Genomic DNA, 19,281 nt, shown 5'->3' on the forward strand with positions numbered 1-19,281 from the left:
GTGCGACGCCGTGAATGTCAGCGGAGTTTCGCTGCTCCACTCCAGCGCGGGGGGCGATTTTCGCTCCTATTGTCTCGGAAACGCTTGGGAGCACAGAGGTTCGGAGCCGGGCACGCCGTGACCTCCCGCTGTGGCTCGCCACCCCGGTGCTTGCCAGCGCACCGGCCCGCGGGGACCGGGCTCCCCCTCGGGGGCCGATCGCCGGCGAAAGCGGAGGGAGACGGCCGTAACCCCCGGGGGCCGCTTCCATCCCTGTGGCCGACCCGTGGGAAAAGGCTGCGGCAGTTCAGCGGCTCTCCAGCCGTTCCGGAGCGACATCCCTTGCCCGCTTTGGGGGGCCGTGCCCGTGTCTGTGCTCACCGCCGGGAGCCTCCACGACGGCCGGCTGCAGCTCCGCGTCGCTGGCGGGGAGGCGGGGGCAAAGTTGAATGTTCTGTGCTCGGAACGCCGTCGGCACCTTGCAGAGACAGCTCATCCTAATGGGCTCCCTCGTTATCCCGAAAAGCACGTCCTAGGCACAGGCCAATCTGCTTCCCGCTGGCAGCGGCAAATTTGGCTGTCGAGGAGGAGAAAAGAAGGCGAGCGCGACGTTAATGATGCTGCCAGCCAGGAGTTAGTAGGTCAAGAAGCTTTTGTTCGGGCGACGCGCTCAGCGCCGTACGCGGTGCGAGGAGAGGAGCCGTCCCAGTCCCCCGCGCGCCGCAATTGGAGCGGGACCGGACAGTTCGGCCCCGTCGCGAGCGGCTTTGGCGGTGCCTGGGGTCCGGCTCGCCAGCTCGCGGGGTTCGACGGGACGAGGCCGGCTTGCCAAGGGCTGCCGGGCACCGAAAGGAGGGCGGGAGAGGCTCCGGATGTCGGGAATGGATGATTTCCCATGGGACGGTGCTCAGGCTCCAGCCCTGGAGCTGTGTCCCGAGGGCTCGCGTGGGGAATTTGGGCCACGGTGGCTTAAAGGCAGCAGGCGAACTGTGCAGGAGGGTCCCGCCGTTCGCCGGATTTCACTGCCGGAGAGGCGAGGCGAAGCCGGAGCCTTTGGGAGAAGAGGCCGCGCTGCCGCTCCGGATGGCCCTTCCTGTCCCTGGCACCCGAAGGCCTTGCAAACACAGCTGTGTTTGGGAAGCAGAAACCTTCCATCTCGATGTTGTCTTGGTTTTGATCCGAATGGGGGAAGGGCTTGGGCTGGGCTGTTTTGTCTTTTGTTTTCAAAGTTTCTGGCAAAAAAAGAAAAAAAAAATCGCGTTGGCTGTTTTTCGTCCAAATACTGCTGCAGGGAAAGGGGGCAGGGAGAGAGCAGCAGCGTGGCTTATTGCACGGAAAAAATGCTGACAATGTCAGGGAGCTGTCCTGGGAAAAACGTCTCTTTCTTCAAAGCAAGAAAGGGGGGGGGCAAAAAGTAAATTTTAAGGTTTTTTTTTTTCCCTTTTGTTAAGCAAGACAGAAAAGTCTTTTGCAGCGTTTTACGATGCAAACGCACCCCCCCACGCCGTGGAGCGGCTTTGCATCGGTCTTACTTTAGGCAAGGAGAGCTGGAGGCTCCTTGCTTGGCGTTTCCCCGAAACCGAGCGTCCTGGAGGCAGCCGTCCGCCCCCGGGGACCCCCAGACCCTGGGAAACGGTGCTGGCTTTGCTGCGGCTTGGGAGCGTGCCGGGCTGTCCCGGCTGTCCCGCGGTGGCCGTGCACGTCCTTGCAGCAGGGCCGCTGCTCTGCCCGCCCTTCCGACCGCACTCGGGACACGGCCAAAAGCCCCACGGGCCGCCCAGGGTCTCCAGCGCTCCTGGGATTTGCCGCCGTGGGGATGCGAGAGGCAGGTGCCCCCGGGGTGGGGGGCTGCCAGCTCGGAGGAGGCCCCGTCCCGCTTTTGGGCTTTGCATCCTTGGCAGAGCCGGGAGCTTTGCAAGCCGCCTTCCTTGGGGCCGCTCCAAGATTCGCCCGGTCTTGCAGTGCGGCGGGCGCAGGTGATTTAGGAAGCGGTCGGGCGCGAGGGCCGGTGGCGCCGGCGTCGCCCGCACCCCCGGTGACCCGCTCTCCCCCCCCAGGTGGACGCGAGAGCCATGGCGCGGCTCTTCGGCTACGTGGACGTGACAGACGTGGGCTTCGCTGCCGCCGTCCTCAGCATCGCCTTCAACCCGCTCTTCTGGAACGTGGTAAGAGCAGCCCACGCCCCCGCTCCCCGCTGCTTTACCCCCCCTTTGCCAGCTGCCCCGGGCATCTCCCGGTGCAAATAGCCTCCCGCCTCGGCGAAACGCTCCTGCCGGCGTCCCGTGCCCCGCGGGAGCTCCGCGGCCTCGCCACCCCGGCGGTCGCTGTGCCGGGAACGGTCGGACGCGGGGCCGGGACGGCGGCGGCGGACCGCGCGGAGGCCACAGCGCTGTGCAGTGCGTGTAGCCCAGGCGGCACGAGGGCAGGGCGAGTCCTCAGCAGCGCTGCCGAGGTCCGGGGGCGAAACCTTCTCCTTGCGGCGCTCACGGGAACGGGGTGGCATCTGAGCTGAGTTTTCCTGCCGAGCTTCTCCACCACTCCAGTGGGAGTCTCCGTAAAAAGGCCCTGTTTCCTCGGCGCGCTCCGAGTGCGGGGGCTCTCGAGCTTGTCTCGCGCTGGGCTTTGGAAAAGCGCGGCTCTCCAAGCCGTGAGTCACTTTGGAAACCTCCGTCGGAGTGCTTTGTTGCAGCCTCCCTCATTTTTCATGCAACGCATTATTAAAAAGTCTCATGGTGTCTGAAACGCAAGCTGGAATATGCCACATTATTTCGACTGCGGAGTTGTCATTTAGCATAAAGAATCAGGGAACAGGAAGATTCAGGATGTGGTCTCCGGGGGAAGAGATCGGCTTCAGTGAGAAACTACATAAAAGGGAAAGGAAAAAGCACTTTATTGGCGTCTGCTGCTGCGCCTGTGACTCGTGGGATGCCTGCAGCTTGGGAAACAGCGTGCCTTTTTGGATCAAGAGTTTGGCTCCGGTTAAAGGACAGGCAAAGCTGATGTAACAGCAGGAAGTTCATTGCTCTGGGTTGTTTCTGTGCCCCGGCGGCGTCTGAAGAGCTTTGCCGGTGGCGGCAGGTGGCACTGCAAGCAAGACGTGCCGGGCTGCGCCGGGCGGCGGAAGGCGGCTCCGCGTGGGTTTGCAATGAGGAGCCGGAGCCATGAAAAGCCTCGGGGAGGTTAGCGCACATCTGGACGCTGCCCCAGCTGCAAGGGGGCCGGGTGGCTCCCGCCATCCGTATGCTCGCTGCGCCCGCGCTGCCCGGTCCCCACCCCGTGCAGCTCCGGCTCCGTCGCTCCCGGCGTGCGGCTTGCACTGGGCATGGCTCGGAGGCAGCCGCCGCTGCCCGGTGCATTTTAGCAGGAATGGCTCCGGCCATGCCTGGATTTTCCCTAACCTCCTTCCTTTCCCTCCTCCCATCCTTCTTTCCATGCGACCAGGCTCCCCCGTCTGCCCCACGCCACCCGCTTTTCTCTCTTGCTGTAAATCCCTGCGCAGCCTCCCCGTGTCTTGGGCTCTTTCACTTCCTTCCCAGCGGCTGAGCTCGTCTCTGCGTCTGAATTACTCGGTCCGGGCTTGCAAGCGCCTCGGTGCGAAGCCCCTGGATTTCTGCGCGGTGCCAAGAGCACCCCTCCGCGCTTACTAAATAACGCGGGCGCTGGTCAACACCCCTCGTGCGCCTGAAATCCCTGGTTTGGGCAGGAGGGGTAGCAATTGCGGGGGCGATGCGTTGCTTCAGTTCGACGGCTGAACGGCTGCCCGCTTCCCGCGTTCCACCCCCCCGAGCCCGGCTCGGGGCTTCTCCTTCTTTTTCCCCCCTTTTTTCCTTTCTCCTCCTCATCCGTCGTCTCTGTGTTCCCAGGGAGCCCCCGTGCGGTGCTGGGCTCGGGCGACACCGGGGAAGGCAGGACGGTGGGAGAAATTTCCTGCCCGTTGGTAACTACGGAAGATATTAAACAACTCGTAGGGGACAAACGTTTTAAACCCTGTGCGCCGGCGTCTTTGGAGTGCGCTGAGCCCTGCTGCATGGGGAGTTTCTAGACTAGAATTTTTGGAGGTTTCTACCGCTGTCGCAGCAGTAGGAGAGCGAGCGGCGTAACGGTGAGGCAGGCGCCTGACGTCCATCAGCCCACAAGTGGACTTCAAGTGGGGAGGACGCAACTCGTCCATCCTTCCCTTGATTGGAAGCTCTTAAAAGTTGAAGGCTGGCGTCACGGCCTGATTTGGAAATGGCACATCTACGTCTGCGACTGCCCCACGGGAGCTTGCTCTTCCCGTCGCCTCCGGGGAACCCGCTCAAACGCCCCGGCATCTTGCAGGAACTGCACATTTAAAGTATAGGATGGGAATTAGTGCAACTTAGCGTGATTCGAAAGCAAATAGAGCCCCACAGACCCCCAGCAGGCCAGCGGGATTTTATTCTTCAAGGTTGCAGCTTCTCCTGCGCAGGGCAACCAGGTCTCCGTTCTAGGCTGCTGTCAAGCGTTTAAACGCCATGAGGTTTTGATTAAGAAGTAGCTGCATGGGCGCTTGGGCTGACAAAGCCTGCCTCCTGATGGATGTGTATCTCTTGGTTCATTTAGTTTTAATTTCCCTCCCTTGCCTCCTTCTTCGGAAGCTGGAGCAATCTGCCAAGTGGATGAGAAGCACTCGGCGGGGGGGAGGTTTTTGCAGACGCCGGCGGCCCGATTGCACCCACCTCTGACCACTTCTTGCTAAACTCGGGGGAAGGTGGCCGGCCCCAGCCCCGCGCGGGGCACTGGGAAGCGGCCGCGGAGCTCGGCGGCGGCCGGGACTCAGGCCTCCGGGAGCCAAGCCCCGAGAAACCTGCTGGCGCGGGGAGATGTCCTGCGCTGGGAGATTTCAGCAGCTCCATCTGTCCTATCGAGGGAAGGATGGGAAGGGGGCTCAGTGGTGGTGCCTTAGGACCTCCTGAGGAAAAGCAATTGCAGGGTATGAAATAGCTCCTTAATCTGGCAGCTGGGCAAGAGCCGGGGCTGGAGGCAGCAGAGCCAGAGGGAATGGGCTGAATAAGGCTGCGCGATGGCAGCAAAATCCTCGGCGTGGGCAGCTGCACGCAAGCGGTGGCGCTCGGCACAGAGCAACCAGCTGGGATTTCAAGGGCCCTGCTAGGAGCAGGCCAGGCTAAGCGGCGCGAGGATCTCTCTCTTCCGGCCCTACGGTTCTGCAGACCTGCGAGTTTTGTGGGTTCTCGTGCAAATCAAGAGCGCAGCTGCTGGCAAAAGCGGGAGAACAGCCTGCAGGTGTCTTTTGCAAAGTGCTTTTAGATGCTGTCGTAGAAACCCCAGCGCAGCGGCGATGGGTAGCTGCTTATAACAGGTGCTAGATCAATAGCAGGGCTTAAAGCTGCACCGTAAGGCAATTGCCTGGAGAAAGCATTTGTCGCGGGGGTAAATCTGGGCTTGCGACGGAGGCTCGCGTCCTTTCTTATATCTCTGGTTTTAAAATGTCACCAGCAGCTCCGATGCGTTTCATCCTTTGTGCCGGCGGAGAACGCACAGTTTGTTACCGGGCTCTAGCAGGCAGCGGTAGCCGTTTTCATCTCCTGCAGTACCTGCAAAAGAACAAGGGTTTGGGTTGTTTTTTTTTTTTCCTTTTCCCCCCCAAGCAGAATTTACTGGCAGTTTTATTCCGAGCGACACGGTAACGCTTCCCATGCGGGCAGTGAGGGCCGCCGGGCAACGCCGTAACACCGTCGGGAGCGTTTGGCGTCGGTTGTCCGGGCTGACTCGTAACAAACACCCCGGGATTTTGATTGCTGCGAGTCGAACGTCCGCTTGGCCGGGGTTGTAGCAGTGCACCCGCTCGGCTGCTAAATTTAGCGGCGCAGCGGCGATCCACGTAACAGGCACCGAAACTGGGTCGGCTCCTCCGGCCGGCTGGCCGGCGACGCGCCCGGCAGCACCGGCACCCGGAGGAAGAGCCGCAGCCTTCGGCGAGGCACGTTGGCGTTTGCAGCCCTCCGCCGGCAAAAAGGGCGCTCGCAGCCGGCCGCGGGGCTGGAAGTGCTGCAGGGGTGGAGGTCCCGGGTGTGTCGAGCGCGGGAGGGTCTCAGCGCTCGGGGCTGCCGGCGGCGCGGTAGCGGGTGCCCAGCTGCCGAGCGCCGGTGCTGCCCCTGCGACGTTCCCACGCACGGGCAAGGAGGACGCTGGCTGTTCCCGGCGTGGATTTGGGTCCCAGCTAGGGCAAGGCGTCTGCTCAGCACGTCTCGAAAGCGGGGCCAGAATCCCTCTCCCGCCTTGTATTCCCCTGTGAGCAACGGCCCCAGTGACCCAATGAGCAAACCCCTTTTTTTAGCTTTGTGCAGAACGCTCGTTTAGAAACCCAGTGTATTTATTGGACATACCGGACTTTTCTTACTTACGATTCGAAAATAACCTGCGGGCTGCCAGCAGTCCTGCTATGGTAAGTCAGCACATGCACAAAGGATGAAAAAATACATTTCGGCTCAGAGTCTTGTTTTCATATGCATTGGAGGGTTATTTATAGGCCCTGGAAGCAGTGAGAGGCCCTTGCCTCGCCGTCCTCCTCCTCCCCTGCCCTGCGCGCTGCTGCTGGACGCTTTCTGCAGCTGACGAGGTGCCGCTCAAAGCTGCTCATCTATAAAATTGCAATTACGTCCCGCAGTACGAGGTGAAAATGCAACCGGAGGAGAGGAAGGAAGTATTATCCTTTACCTAGCCCAGGAGTGGGGAGACGGTGGGGGCCTCCCAGGCCGCCTGGGACCTCGGCAGCGTTCGGGGTGAACGCGGCGGCTTCCCCCGGGGTTGAGAGCAGGCTGCTGCCTGCGTGAGCGCTGCCTTTCCCGGCCGTGCCGCGCCGCGCCGCGGGGCAGAGCATCTCGCAGCAGCCTGCCCCCTTCCCCGAAGGATGCGATCGCCCGAAACGGGCTGCTTTGCCGAAGCGGCGCAGGGACACGTGCTTGGCCGGGGCCTGGGGGCTCGGGCTGAGTTTAGCCTGCGATAGCCGCGGGCACGGGGAGCGGCGCGCGGCTTCGGCACATGGGAATTGCTTCTGCTGAGTGCCGGAGGTTTCGCGGGGCTGAGGGTGGCGCTGGGGATTCGTGGGATCCGTGCGGAGCCGGGAGGTGCCAGGAGCGAGCGCCCGGGTACCGAGGCGAAGGCTCCGCCGCAGCATCCTCAGCCCGGTTTGCCCTTTAGCACCCGCTTCGCTCCCCTGTCGGCAGGGCGTCCGCTCCTGCGCGGGATCTGCAGGCGCGGGCAGGCGGATGCATCCAAGACCTCTCGCTCCGGCATCGGCCACCGTCGGCAACGCTGGATTCATTCCCACAGCCGTTGCTCGCCCGTGATGGCTGTTTACTGGGGATGCAAACGAGTGGATGCAAACAAGTGGATGTTTTGCTCTTTAAGCCTGAGTTTAAGGATGCTCTGGCACACTCCAGTGCAATTTTTTCCCCATACATTCTGCTTCAGCAGGCTCATCGCTCTCCAAGGGGCATTTCCCAAGTTTCTTGGGAAAAGAGAGCTCCGTCACCAGCCAGGGGAGCAGGGATGCTGATTCCCCCAAGATAACTGCAAAGGGTTTACTTCGGTGTCGTTGCAGAAGACCTTGCACAGAGGCGCTTGCGGGTGACCGCCTGTAGCCTGAAATGTCCTGAAATACCTCTCCGATTCCCCCAGAGCGACCCAGGGCCGGTCGGGAACACCCGGCCTTCCCTTCTCCGAGGATGAGCCATTTTGTGAGTGCTACAATTGGAAATGGGAGCCACTGCAACAGGAAAATGCACCTATCTCCTCCTTTGCCCTGATTGTAAGGCGGGGCCGAGAATGCGTTTTTCCTCATTTTCTCTGGTTTTCCTCCCCCTTGGGGAGCTCCAAGGAGGTATTTAATTCCAGGTGCTCGAGTGGTGATAGAAAATGGCTAGTAAAGCAGGAGCAGCCCTCCTTTTCTCCTCCTCCTGTCTTGCGTCCCCAGTGACATAAGCAGCCGCAAACGGCACTTGGCAGGAGCATCCCGCATCCCTGCTGTCTTGGGTGCAAAACGACATAGTGCAGGAGCCCGATCACGGCAGCTTTGCTGGGCGCCCGTTCCCGACCCCATCGGGAACCTCGCCGCGGTTAAAGCGGACGGGGAGCCGCCGTCCCCACGGGTGCGCAGGCGCCCTCGCGCCTCCCGTTATAAAGGGTCCTTGCAAAGCTTTTGAAGCCGAACCGCTAGCGCAGGGAGAAGCTGCGGTTTTGGAAGCTGGTGCTGATGTGGGTGTTGGTGGAGGACACCAGCTGCGGATCCGGGCTGGGAGCCCCAGGCTTGCACGCCTGCGTGGGGCTTGGTTAGACTCTCCTAATCCCCAGCAAAGTTTGGGGGTCAGTAAGAAGAAGGCCGACCGCAGCTCTTGGTTTGCCTGTGTGTCGCTGCAATTGCAAATTCGGTACTTTACCGAGTTGTCTGCGTTTGGAAGTGTCTTGCTTTTTTTTCGCCCTTGCAAAATTATTTTTGCTCCTTCTGCTTCCTCCTCCAGGCCAGGGATGATGCAGCGTCGGCTCCTTCCACAGGTCTCGGAGCGTGAGCGGCTGCTTTGTCTCGCTGAAGAGTTTTTGCTCGTAGTCTGTGTGGGCAGATTCGTTTTTGGTGCCATCCTTTTTGTACTTTTTGGAAGAAAAGCAGACCACGAGCAGGCGATACCCCGGAGTGGGTGAAATGGAGATGGGTTTTAGCAATTTTCTCTGCGTTCTGCTTTGGGGGAAAGCCTGGCTGTCAGCGTTCGCCCATCGCCTTCGTCGCCTCCTTTGCTCGCTGGGAGGGTTGCTCGTTATCTGCCTTGTGCTCCTCTCACAAAAGCAGCTGTAATTGCACCAGCTCCCTGCCATAAAAGCACAAAAGACATTTTCAGGGAAGGAAAAAGCCCATGTAGCTCTGATGACCCTTTAGAGCTCTCCTTCTGCCTATTTTCCTCCCCGCCCACCTGTTCTCCAGGACCAGGATCTCCTGCTGGGCGCTGATGGGTGCTGTGGTTACCCTCTTCCGCAGCGCTCCCGTGGGTCTCGCCTGCGGTGGCTTTATTCATAGCCTACAAGATCCTCCTGCCAAGGCAGGCATGAGGAAAATAGTTCTCCCCTCTTCCAGCAGCAGATATCTTTCCAAGGGTCTTTCCCAAGGTGTTCCCTGCAGACAGGCAGTGGGTCGATTCTCCTCCAGGAGCGTGGAGGAACCATCCTCGTCCTCTTCACCTGCGGAGAGGCAAGGCTGGACCCCTTCCCTGTTGGCAGGAGCATGGGACAAGTCTCATTCGGTATTTAAGTGTGACTGCCTCTGGCTTGAGCCTCTCCTTTGCTGTAGCAACCCCCTTGGGGAAGTCAAAGTTGAGCTTCTTCCTCGCCAGTGTTGCTGGGTGAAGAGACTTTGTCCTTTTTATTTTTTTGGGGGGTGAAAGATTCTTGCTTAAGCAGGAGGGACCCAAAACCAACCCGGGCAGTCGCAATGTGCTCTGAGCACGTCAGGCATAAAGCAATGTGTTGTTCCACCTCCGCTGCGGAGACACACAGGGCTAGAAGATACCTCCGTAACGGGAGAAGAGCCCCGTTAATCAGACCACATCAGATCTCCGGGAGGCAAGCCTGGCTCTTCCTCCTGAGAAACAGAATGAGCACAGATGCTATATACTATTTTTAACTACAAAGCATTCCTATTAAGACCCTTTCCTGCTTATTTTTATCAGGACGTTGTTTTAATGACTGCGGAGTTACTCACTTGATTCCCAAGGCCGGAGAGCAGAAACGCATTAGTCTCGTTTCAGAACTCGTGTCTTGCAATGACTTTGCAGAGACGGAGGCGCTCAGGGCTTGGGCATCGTGCACGGGGCCTGCACACGCTTCCCGTCGTGTTGAACTCGGAGGCTTCGGAGAGGGCGGGAGCTCCCTCGCGCTCAGGTCACCCGTTCGGGTGATGACTAATTGCTTGACTTCTGGGTTGTGTTTCTTGCACTGAGCAAATAAATAAGGGCACATTGTTGCATCTGGGGCCTCCCATAAATGTCCCCAGAAACCCCATTTTTAACACCAACAAGCCCCAAGGGGGTTGACTATTGTATTTAACCCTTCAGACTCTTATTACTAGTTTTATTTTGCTTTATACGTTGGTCTAGCTGGCAGCTCCGCACGCCCAGTACGACTTAGACTGGTCTTTGGAGCCCAGTAAAAGTTTGAAGCGCTGGATAAAAAATTAAATGCGTGCAGTTATTGTTACAACCCCTTCCCAAAGCAGCGCGAAAAGACTTTCCCGAGCCAGCGTCCTGCTTGTTGTGCCGCCGGGCTCGAACATCTCACCCCCGGGGCCGGGAGAACAGGGCGCGCGACTCGCCGTCTTGCATAAAGATCACGTTGTCCCCCGCTATTGTTGGCCGCTCGGACGACAGCAGCATCATAAACACTGGTGTCCTCGGCTCCGTGGGAAATGTTCCCGAGGGTAGGTTAGCACGGAACATGCAACACGATAGCTTGAACTTCAGCTGAACACCGAGAAAGCCGGCGGCCCTCGAGCCGAACCCCGCGCGCCGCCCGTGCGCCGAGTGCCTCTTTGCCAGCGAACTCGCACCACTCTGCGAAGGGGTGTTAGGTTTCTGTTGCGTTTTGTGCTCTGCGAGGCATATTTATTTTTTTCTCCCCCCCAAACCATCCCGTCCCAGCCGTTGGGAGAGCGCAGAGCAAGTACACGCTGTCCGCAAGGACGGGTGCGTTAGGAGTCCTCGCCGGCAGGCTTATTCCACAAAATGAAACCCTGATTTCGCAAAAGGGCAGCAAGAGAGCGGCTACGGCTCTGGGAGAAGCAGACCCGTTTTTGTGCGCTGCTTGCAAACAGCCCAAGAGGCGCTGGCCCAAGGCTGCAGGTCTTGCTCGTTATGAGATTACAGCCAACGAAGTAATTGTTGTGCTTCTTCGCTATTAAGCACAAAAATTACCAAGTGGTTTACAATTAAACCGCTCGTGTTTCCTCCCGCTGTGCCGCCGCTTGTCCTTGCACTTGTTGTCCTTTTGTTTTTTAGGCAGGGCTTGAAAATGTTCCTGAGCGTCTCCCGTTTCACCTTTTGGCAACCCCGCTGCACGATGTGCCTGCGCGACGCCCGTCATCGTTCCTCCCCGAATTAATTGTCGCGTGTAATTGCGACCTGCTGCCGGACGCTCTCTTGCTGTATTAAAAAGAGGGATGCTAATGAAGAACATTGGGTACCATGGTACGGGAGAGCAAGGCTCGACTCGCCGGGACGCGTACTTGGCGTCCTGTTATTGCCAGCCTGGGCAGAAATGGTGTTTCTGCCTCTTGTCAGTCGCTGGCTAATGATTGTGATTTTTACTTGCTGAGAAACTCGGGCTATAATGGACTTCATTAACGGATACATGAGATGCTACCAGACCTGCATTAGAGGCAGAGAGGAAGAAAACAACCCCCGCGTGGAGGCAATTTTATTATTTATTTGTAGCAATAGGAGCGATCCTGAATTAGTATCGGATTCGGCTGCGTGGCTAATGAGCTGGGCAGAGCCGGAGTCCAAGCAAACTTATTAAGGCAAACAAACCGCAAAGACGATGCCCGGGTCTGCAAACCCGCCCGGAGGCCGCAGACGATCCCAGGCAGCGCTGGGCTGGTTCAGCTCTTTTTCCTTCCTTCCTTCCTTCCTTCCTTCCTTCCTTCCTTCGCGTGGGGCCGCGGGGTGCTGCGCCCACGTGTTTGTGCGCTGAGATGCTTCTGCTGGCTCCCAGCCTTCCTCCCGGCCCCTTCCCTCTCCCCACCTGCCGTTACTTCGGTGCATTGGAAGAGCTGGAACAGCTGATTTAATCCTTAAGGCCACAGAGCCCAAGTGTTTCCACTCCCACGCGCCACCTCTGCTTTAAGAATTGCCCCATGTGAAATACCGGGGCATCCGGCCCCGCTTTTCGGATGAGTGCAGAGCGGGTCCCCGCCGGTCCAGCCTGTCGGGGACGCGGTGGCAGAGCGGGTGCAGTGAGAGCCCTGGGCACCCGAGCCCGTTTCAGAGCCCCGACTCGAATACGGGTCACGCGGGAGAGCAAAAAGCTGGCAGAGTTAGCCGACATCTCCCGCCTGGCGTTATCAGAGTCTTTGCAACGGATCGGAGACATCAAGCAATGTCGGCGTCTTCAGATCACCTCGATCCTCTTTTACCTGGAAGCAGCTGTCCCACTCCAGCAAGCAGTTGTTTTTTTTACATAGGATGCATTGCTGAAAAATTGTCCATTTTTATTCCAGCTACGATAACCGGTTTTTATCAGCCTGGTCTTATTTGCAACTGTGTTAGCAATTTCAAGTGCAGGTTCGCAGCAATCATTGGAAAGCTTTGAAAAGCGGGCTGGATGCTTTGTACCAAAGATAGAAAGCTTTGTCCCTGCCTTTAAATCCGAACCCAAGACGCTGGAGCCTGCGGGGAGTTCGGAGGGATTTGACCTCAGCGCCATGGATCAGCTGTCAGAAGCAGGGCCTGATTTGGAAATAACGCAACAGAGCGGAGGCGATAAAATAGAAGGGAAGTCTTAAAAAAAGGAGCCGCGTTGCCTGTCTGGTAACGTGGCATTTGTGCTGAATGCTTGCTGACAGCGTGGCGCAGCAAAGAGCCCGTCTTTATTTGATTGATGCCGGTTCAAACATCGTCAGTGCTATTGTTGGATCGCTTTGTTTGGAAACGGGTCCTCTGGGTGGACGGCCTGTTTCGGGGAAGCGCCCGCGCGTGGGCACCATGGCAGCACCTCACCCCAGCTTTGCTTTTTTAGTGTTTGCATGAATGTGAGCAATAAGAGGGGGGGGGAAAAAGCAAATTCAGGATGAGACGTGGGTGGAATATCTAAAGCGCTTGACTGTCCGGCACACTTTTGATCGCTTCCAGTTGACTGGAGAAGGTGCCTGCAGACCTGCTTTGATCGGGGAAATGCTTCGAGCTTCAAGAAACATAGGAAAATACCCGCTTTGGGGGTTTCTGTCTTGGTTGGGTTGGAACTGTGTGCAGCGGGGAGCACACTGCGCGCCAAGTCATCTGAACGTGGGAGACGAGAGAAGGAAACCATCCAAGGTGCCGCAGGACAAAGTGTTGCACTGTCCCGCAACGGAAAAGCTCTTCTGGCAGCAACTGGCAGCTCTTGGCTCCAGAATAGCCCCCAAATACTCGTGCAGGCGCAGTCTGTGCCCTGCCCTGCTCTGCTAGGAAACTGTATCATCAGGTTACTGGATCAGAGCTAGGTTGGAGGGCCGCGAGCCAGCAGAAGGTCTGTTATGACCATCCAGGCGGGTTTCTCGCGGCTGGAGCGCATCGCCCAGCCACTTCTCGGTCTCGGGGAGCCAGGCGTAGGTAGCCCGCGAGGAAAATTAATTAACGTAGCTTGTTCTGGGTTACTCGAAATCACCTACCTCCAGCTTCCAGCTCTTCTGACGTAAATCCTGAGCTCCGTGCCGCGAGGAGAAACTGTTCAGATTTTGTGTTGGAAATTGCTATCCAATACGAGCCCGTATTCCGTGTCAGATTTGTTTTTATTGAAGAGGAAAGGATCCGGCTCATGGAACATTTACGGACCCCGATTGCCTTGGTGTACTTTAAGCAGGGGCATGTTTTTATTGCAACCCGCTAATGAGATGGTGCTTGGACAAGTCGCATAAACACTATTAGAGAAATGAAATTTATTATCTAGCTGTTTATCATGAGTGGATTCAAGGTAAAGACTCATGTGGAAGTGATGTCGAGGGGCTGCTTTGAGGTAAAGCGTACCTAGTCCTTATGAAACCCTTCTCTGTTTACCTGCCGCCTTGTTTTGCTTGCCCGGCTCCAGGCCGTTAGCTGAGGTGACTTGGGCCATTTCAGTGCAATTAGTTTCCCTGGGAGGGGATGCAGGGTGGTTTTGTAAGGTGAAATTCCCGCGTGGTTTCGGCATACTGCGCAGTGGCTCCCGGGCCCTGCTGCCGTTTCCATCGGCGAGAACGAGCAGCAAAAACTGCACGTCCAGAGCCTGCGAAAGGCAAGGGAAAAGTCTTCCTGGAATTAAGTTTACGGCTTCCTTTCGAAGCTCTGGAAGCCGTTTGCAGACAGGACCAGGTTGAGCCTTTCCACTCACCCGGCACTTGCTGTTTCCAGCGTACGGATGGGGAAATGGGAAAGTGGAAAAAATGAACTGGCTTGGCCTTGTCGTGCGACACAAGCTCTCCGTCGCTCCGGGTGCGGATCGGAGCCCGGACTATCATGATAGGGACGCTTGGAGCCCCCGGCGCCGATGGGTGTCCCAGGCTGGCTCTGAACCCGCGGGCACGGGCCGGTTCCCGCAGCCCCTCTCCGGAGGTGCCGGCTCCTTGGGAGCCCCGAGGCTTTGGCACGCACCCGGGGTTCGCGGGGTTTCCCTGCAGCTGCTCTCGGCAGCTCAGTCTCTTCCCATGTCTCGGAGCGTTTTAATTGCGCGGACGGGAAGCTGATGCTCCAGTACTTAGCGGAGGAACTTTGCCGAGCTGGAATCATTCTCTAAAAAGCTTTCGGGCTCCGTTACCATCTCAGGGCTTGCTGCAATTGAGTGCCTGCGAATGGAGAAGCCTTCGGAGCAATAACCGGGTCTCTGGATCGGATAGTCCAGAGCCGCAACCGCTTCCCTCTGCGCTGGCAGGAGACGCCAGCCAGAGAACGGCTCCCGCGGGTGCCAGCGGCGCGTGGCCATCCTCGAGCTCCGGCTTCTCCTCCTGCCTCGGGAAAGCGGCCGTCGAGGGAGGGCTCTCGGCACAGGGGCGCTCGGAGCCGCTGCGGGGACGCGGCACGCTTCCCTGGCCAGCTAGGGGAAGGGGCGCCGGCAGCGGGTGGAGGAGCACGGCTGAGAACTGCTGGCTCATTGCATGCAAGGGGCGGTAGAGGGGAGGATGCACGAGGGACCGCTCTGTCAAAGGCCATGAGAGGGAAGACATCCCTCGCCTCGTGTTAACCCCGGCTGACGTGCACGTGCAAAACCGGGGTGGATCAGGCCTCGTGGCTCTGCCACCCTCCGGGTTTGCGCCGTAAGCAGGGCTCAGGCGCCGCCAGCGTCTGCAAAGCTTCGGGCGTCGGATCGGGCGCGGGGGAGCCCAGCGGCGGAGCAGGCCCCTTCCCCGGGCACTCGGGGAACGTGACCGAGGTGAGGCGACGGCTAATTGCTGCAGCGAGGCGAGGGCTGTTTAAGCAGCTAATTAATTCCTCCTAATCAGCCCTCGATCTGTCGAAAACTGCACGGCATTATCTCCTCTGCTGCAACACCTTGCTAATTCCTGCCTGAATGGCCTTCGCCGAGAACATATTTAAATAAACTCAATAGAGATTTCAGACAGATAGCAACTATAATTACCAGCTTGTACAAATTAAACCGCGGTTTGTTCTGTTCTTTTTCTCCTGCCTTGGCTGCCCAGAGCTCCTGCTAATCATGTTCCTGCTGCCAGCGGCACGCCGGTCCCCGGGGCGTTTCGGCACATGCCTTCGGAAAGCCCATGCCGGCCCCGTGCTCCGGCTTCGTGCATGCGCGCTGGGCGCTGATGTGTTTGGAAAGGGAGAAATCAGCCGTGTGGTCTAAAATACGACGGACGGGAGATGGCAGGATGCTCCTCGGGCTTGTCCCTGCACAGTCTCCCCTCCCCGCCTCTCCCGAGCCGGGAAATCTCCCAGAAAAGCAGAGCTTTTCCCACCAGGAGCACACGCTGGCCTCGGGCAGCCTGGCTCGGCGATGGCCTCGCTGAGAGGTTGGGTACTCAGGCATATCTGTTTCCTCGCTGTCTTTTAGATAAATGTAATAGCCTCGAGCAAGGTCATTTTCTGGCACCCGAGCGGGGACGGGCGGAGGAGAATGTCCTTCTGCTTTAACAAGGGATTCTAGGGAATCCAGGCTCCTACAAGGCTGAAGTCCAGGGGACGGTGGAGGGACACAGGCCCCGGTCAGGAAACAGCCCTGGTCTGGGCACGTGGTGATGGATTCCCACCAGTCCCTTTGAGTGACAAACCTGCTCCCGGCCCTAATCAGAGATGAAAGGAGAAAGTGCAAGCCCATATTTACGTGCCTTCCTCATCTCCCTTTGCAAATAACCCTGCTGAGGAAAACGTCTTGCTCCAGCCAAGCACATGGCTTGGTCTGACCCAAGGTTGCCCACATCCTGGCCACAACCTGGCCACAACCACAGCCTGCCTGCAGCTGAACATGGAGTTCGACATCTCTCCTAATGCACACCACGGATAATCCTGACCGAGGATCTTGCTGCCAGCAGTTTGGGCCAGCGCAGAAGTGTCCCAGATCCGGGCACACGTCCCTGCTCCGGGGCTCGTAGCGCAGAGCGTCGCCCCAAGAGGGAGACGCTGCCCTGCAGCCGCGCGGATGCACATTGAAACGCCCGTCTGCGGAGCGCGGGATGTCCAGGACACGGATGCAGTGTGGCTGTTTCCCCCCTTAGCCCGTGCCTCAGTTTCCCTCGGGCAAGCGGGCGCTGCTACCCCACCGGCCGCGAGGCCGAGCTCCCGCAGACCCACGCGGGTGCCGTGGCCACGGGGCGACGTGAGGACGTGGACGGACCCGTCAGCGTAGCGATGCCAAACAGCTCCCGGAGCGGAGCCTTCGGGGTATCCGGTTCCGCTGCCCACCTCTGGGTCAGGCAGATGTAAAAACGGAGCCGTGCAAAGCAGAGCAAAGTCTCTGCTGCAGAGCGGCGCTTGAGCGCATTAAAATGCAGCGTATTTAAAAGCCGGCTTCCTTGGACGGCAGGCAAAGAAAGAAAATCGATTTCCCTGAAACAAATACTAAATATTAATGAGGGGATATTGCCTGCCACGCGCGCACGGAGCCGCAAAGAGCGTTTCCCGTTGAGCCGCCGCGGGGACAAGTCGGTGAGATGAAACTGCTTTTCGAAGGGCTATTTGCGGCCCTTCCCGAGTCCCGAAAGAGCCCCGAAAGACGAGAAAACGCCGAATATCTGCTCCTTCGCAGCGGGGCAGCCCCCGGGGACGGGCGCTGCTGCTTTCGTTTTGCTTACGCACTTGCCCGAGCGCTCGGGGAGGCGGCTCGGCGCGGGGACACGGGGATCGTTGCCGTATTGCGTAGGCAGCGACTCGGCCCCGGCACGGCTCTGCCGCCGCTGGGCGGGCTGTTTTAATAACGACCTTTGGGGGAAATATTAAAAAAATATATATATATACTTTCAGCCGTCACCAGGTTTCCTAAAGCGAAAGCACAGAACGGGGAGTTTGGGGGAAGCAGGCTTGAATTTCTTCTATTTTGACCCTTGGGTAAGTCATGAAACTTCCTATTAACTCCGTTTCCAAACAGGGAGGAAAGGCGCGTGCCGGTGGCTGGCTCTGTCCCCGCATCCTGCCGGTGGGAACGCGGGCCGGACACCGTGCCGGGAGCCGCCACATTTCGCCGGCCCCTTCTGAGGCTGCCGAAATCATTTTGCAGCCGTCACGCAATCAATAAATAAATAAATAATAAAAAAACCCACATTGTCTTCTCATTTTCTAAAAATACAAAGCCGACTGCTTAGCCGGAGGTCGAATGAGAGCTAATATTAGCCAGAAGTGCCTAAAATTAGAAAACCAGCACCGCGCCAGAGCTAACGAGCCGCTCCAGGACTGGAGTCAGAACCGGAACCGATGCATTGCCCCGAAGCCGCAGCAGCGGCGCCAAGCCCATCTCCCGTCGGAAGCGCCGTGACGGCTGCATGAGAGTCGGCGCTTGAGTCCCCGGCTGGGGAGCCGGTGGCAAAGCGACGCGGCGGGAGCCGGGGCGCCCCGGGAGAAGCATCCACCCTCCGCCAGGTTTTGCAGCCTCCCCGCCGCGACGCGCCTTTCTGCAACCGGAGCAGCCTCCGGCTGGGATGCGGCACACATCCTGCCCCTGGCTGCCAGGCTTTGCACCATGCTCCCATGGCTGCTGGTGCAATTTCCAGGGAATTAGGAGATTCGTATAAATAAGTAGCATGGGGCTACATTCCCCCCCCAACCGTGACTCCGTCACCTGTGCGGTCACTTCCTTGCCTTTCCAGAGGCGGTGGCTCACCCATCCCTTTCTTTTTCCACTCTCGCGGCGCTCAAGCTGCAGCTCCCATTTTAGCAGCAGCATGACGCACGATGTTTTAAATTCAATTTAGAATACAAACCATTTCTACCAGCCAGGAAAAGGCAATGAAGCGGCGCTCTCTGTCGTGAGTGGATTTGTAATTTCAGAGCAATCATTGCATAACTAATTGAATCAGCCCTCGGCATGTGAAATCGGTGCCCTGCTTATCGGCGGTTTCCATCGCTTCCCCCCCCCCCGACGCCAGCGGCCCCCCTCCGCCCGCGGCGCTTTGCTTTCGCATCAGCCCGGGGAGAAAGCGGTACCCGCAAAGTCGCCTCTCCCCGCTCGCTGCTTGAATAGAGCTAACAAATTGCCGAGCGCGTTCAGAATAGATGCACGGGGGGCTGCGGACGCGCGCGGGGCTGCGGCAAGGCGCGTTCGCGGCTAACGGAGCGGCAGCCGGGTCTGAGCCAGCCGTTCGTGCCGGGATGCTGCTCCGCCGCCTCCCTCCTCCTGCCCCATCGCCTGCGGGTGCCCCACACCTGCTCCGCTCAAATTTAGGGCCTAACGCAGAGGGTGTGGAGGCACCTGGAGATGGAGCCTGGAAGAGGAGATAAATACAGCTGCGTGCTGCTGAGCTGGGGGGGAGCAGGCTGGTTTTAAGGAGGTTGGTCAGCTTGGGAGTGAGGCTCTTGCATTCAGTGAGTTGGGTTGATCCAAATGCTGAGCGCACGCGAGCCGGAGCGGTTCCCTGTGCTGAGCCGGCTGGCGGGAGCTCGGAGGAGCGCCGGGGGCCGCGCTGGAAGTGGGCAGGGATKGGCAGCCCCTGCCAGCGCTGGTGCCCACAGCTGGATGTAGAAGAGCACATCTGTCTGCAGCCTCTGCATCCCTGCTCCCATGTCAAAGCACTGCACAGAAGCCCGGAAAATCGGACCCGGGTGTCCCCGTGGTCTGTCCCCACCCTGGCATGTGCTTTGCTCCCTYCTCCCGGGAGAGCCACCCCGGCCTCCGTTGCAGCTCGGCCACCGCGTCAGCCTTAGCGATGCTTTAAGCCCCGTGGGACGCGTCTTGTCCAAAGCAGCGTCCCGGCGCCTCCGCCCACCGCTCTGCTTTTCTGTTGTCTCCTCAGGTAGCCCGATGGGAGCACAAAACGCGAGCGCTCAGCCGAGCCGCCGGCTCGCCGCGTGCCGCCTGCTACTGCCTGGGCACGGTTATCCTGCTGCTGAACTGCGTGCGGAGCCATTGGTAAGGAGCCGATTCCCGCGGARCGGCCGAAGGCGAAGG

At 58.8% G+C, this 19,281-nt stretch overlaps 1 protein-coding gene across 2 annotated transcripts in view; it reads left to right on the top strand.

Annotated features, from left to right (window-relative positions):
- Positions 1-2,040: 2,040 nt before the first annotated feature.
- Positions 2,041-19,281, top strand: part of PEMT (phosphatidylethanolamine N-methyltransferase) — a 32,761-nt gene continuing 15,520 nt past the window's right edge. For both annotated transcript variants that reach the window (XM_026083284.1, XM_026083283.1), the window contains exons 1-2: positions 2,041-2,144; positions 19,127-19,242. In XM_026083284.1, the coding sequence (XP_025939069.1) occupies positions 2,052-2,144; positions 19,127-19,242 (209 nt within the window). In that variant the 5' untranslated portion in view covers positions 2,041-2,051. The remainder of the gene's footprint in view (positions 2,145-19,126; positions 19,243-19,281) is intronic.

The sequence above is a fragment of the Apteryx rowi genome, unplaced genomic scaffold (genome assembly GCF_003343035.1).
Source record: "Apteryx rowi isolate R43461 unplaced genomic scaffold, aptRow1 scaffold_6, whole genome shotgun sequence".
In the NCBI taxonomy this organism is placed as follows: domain Eukaryota; kingdom Metazoa; phylum Chordata; class Aves; order Apterygiformes; family Apterygidae; genus Apteryx; species Apteryx rowi.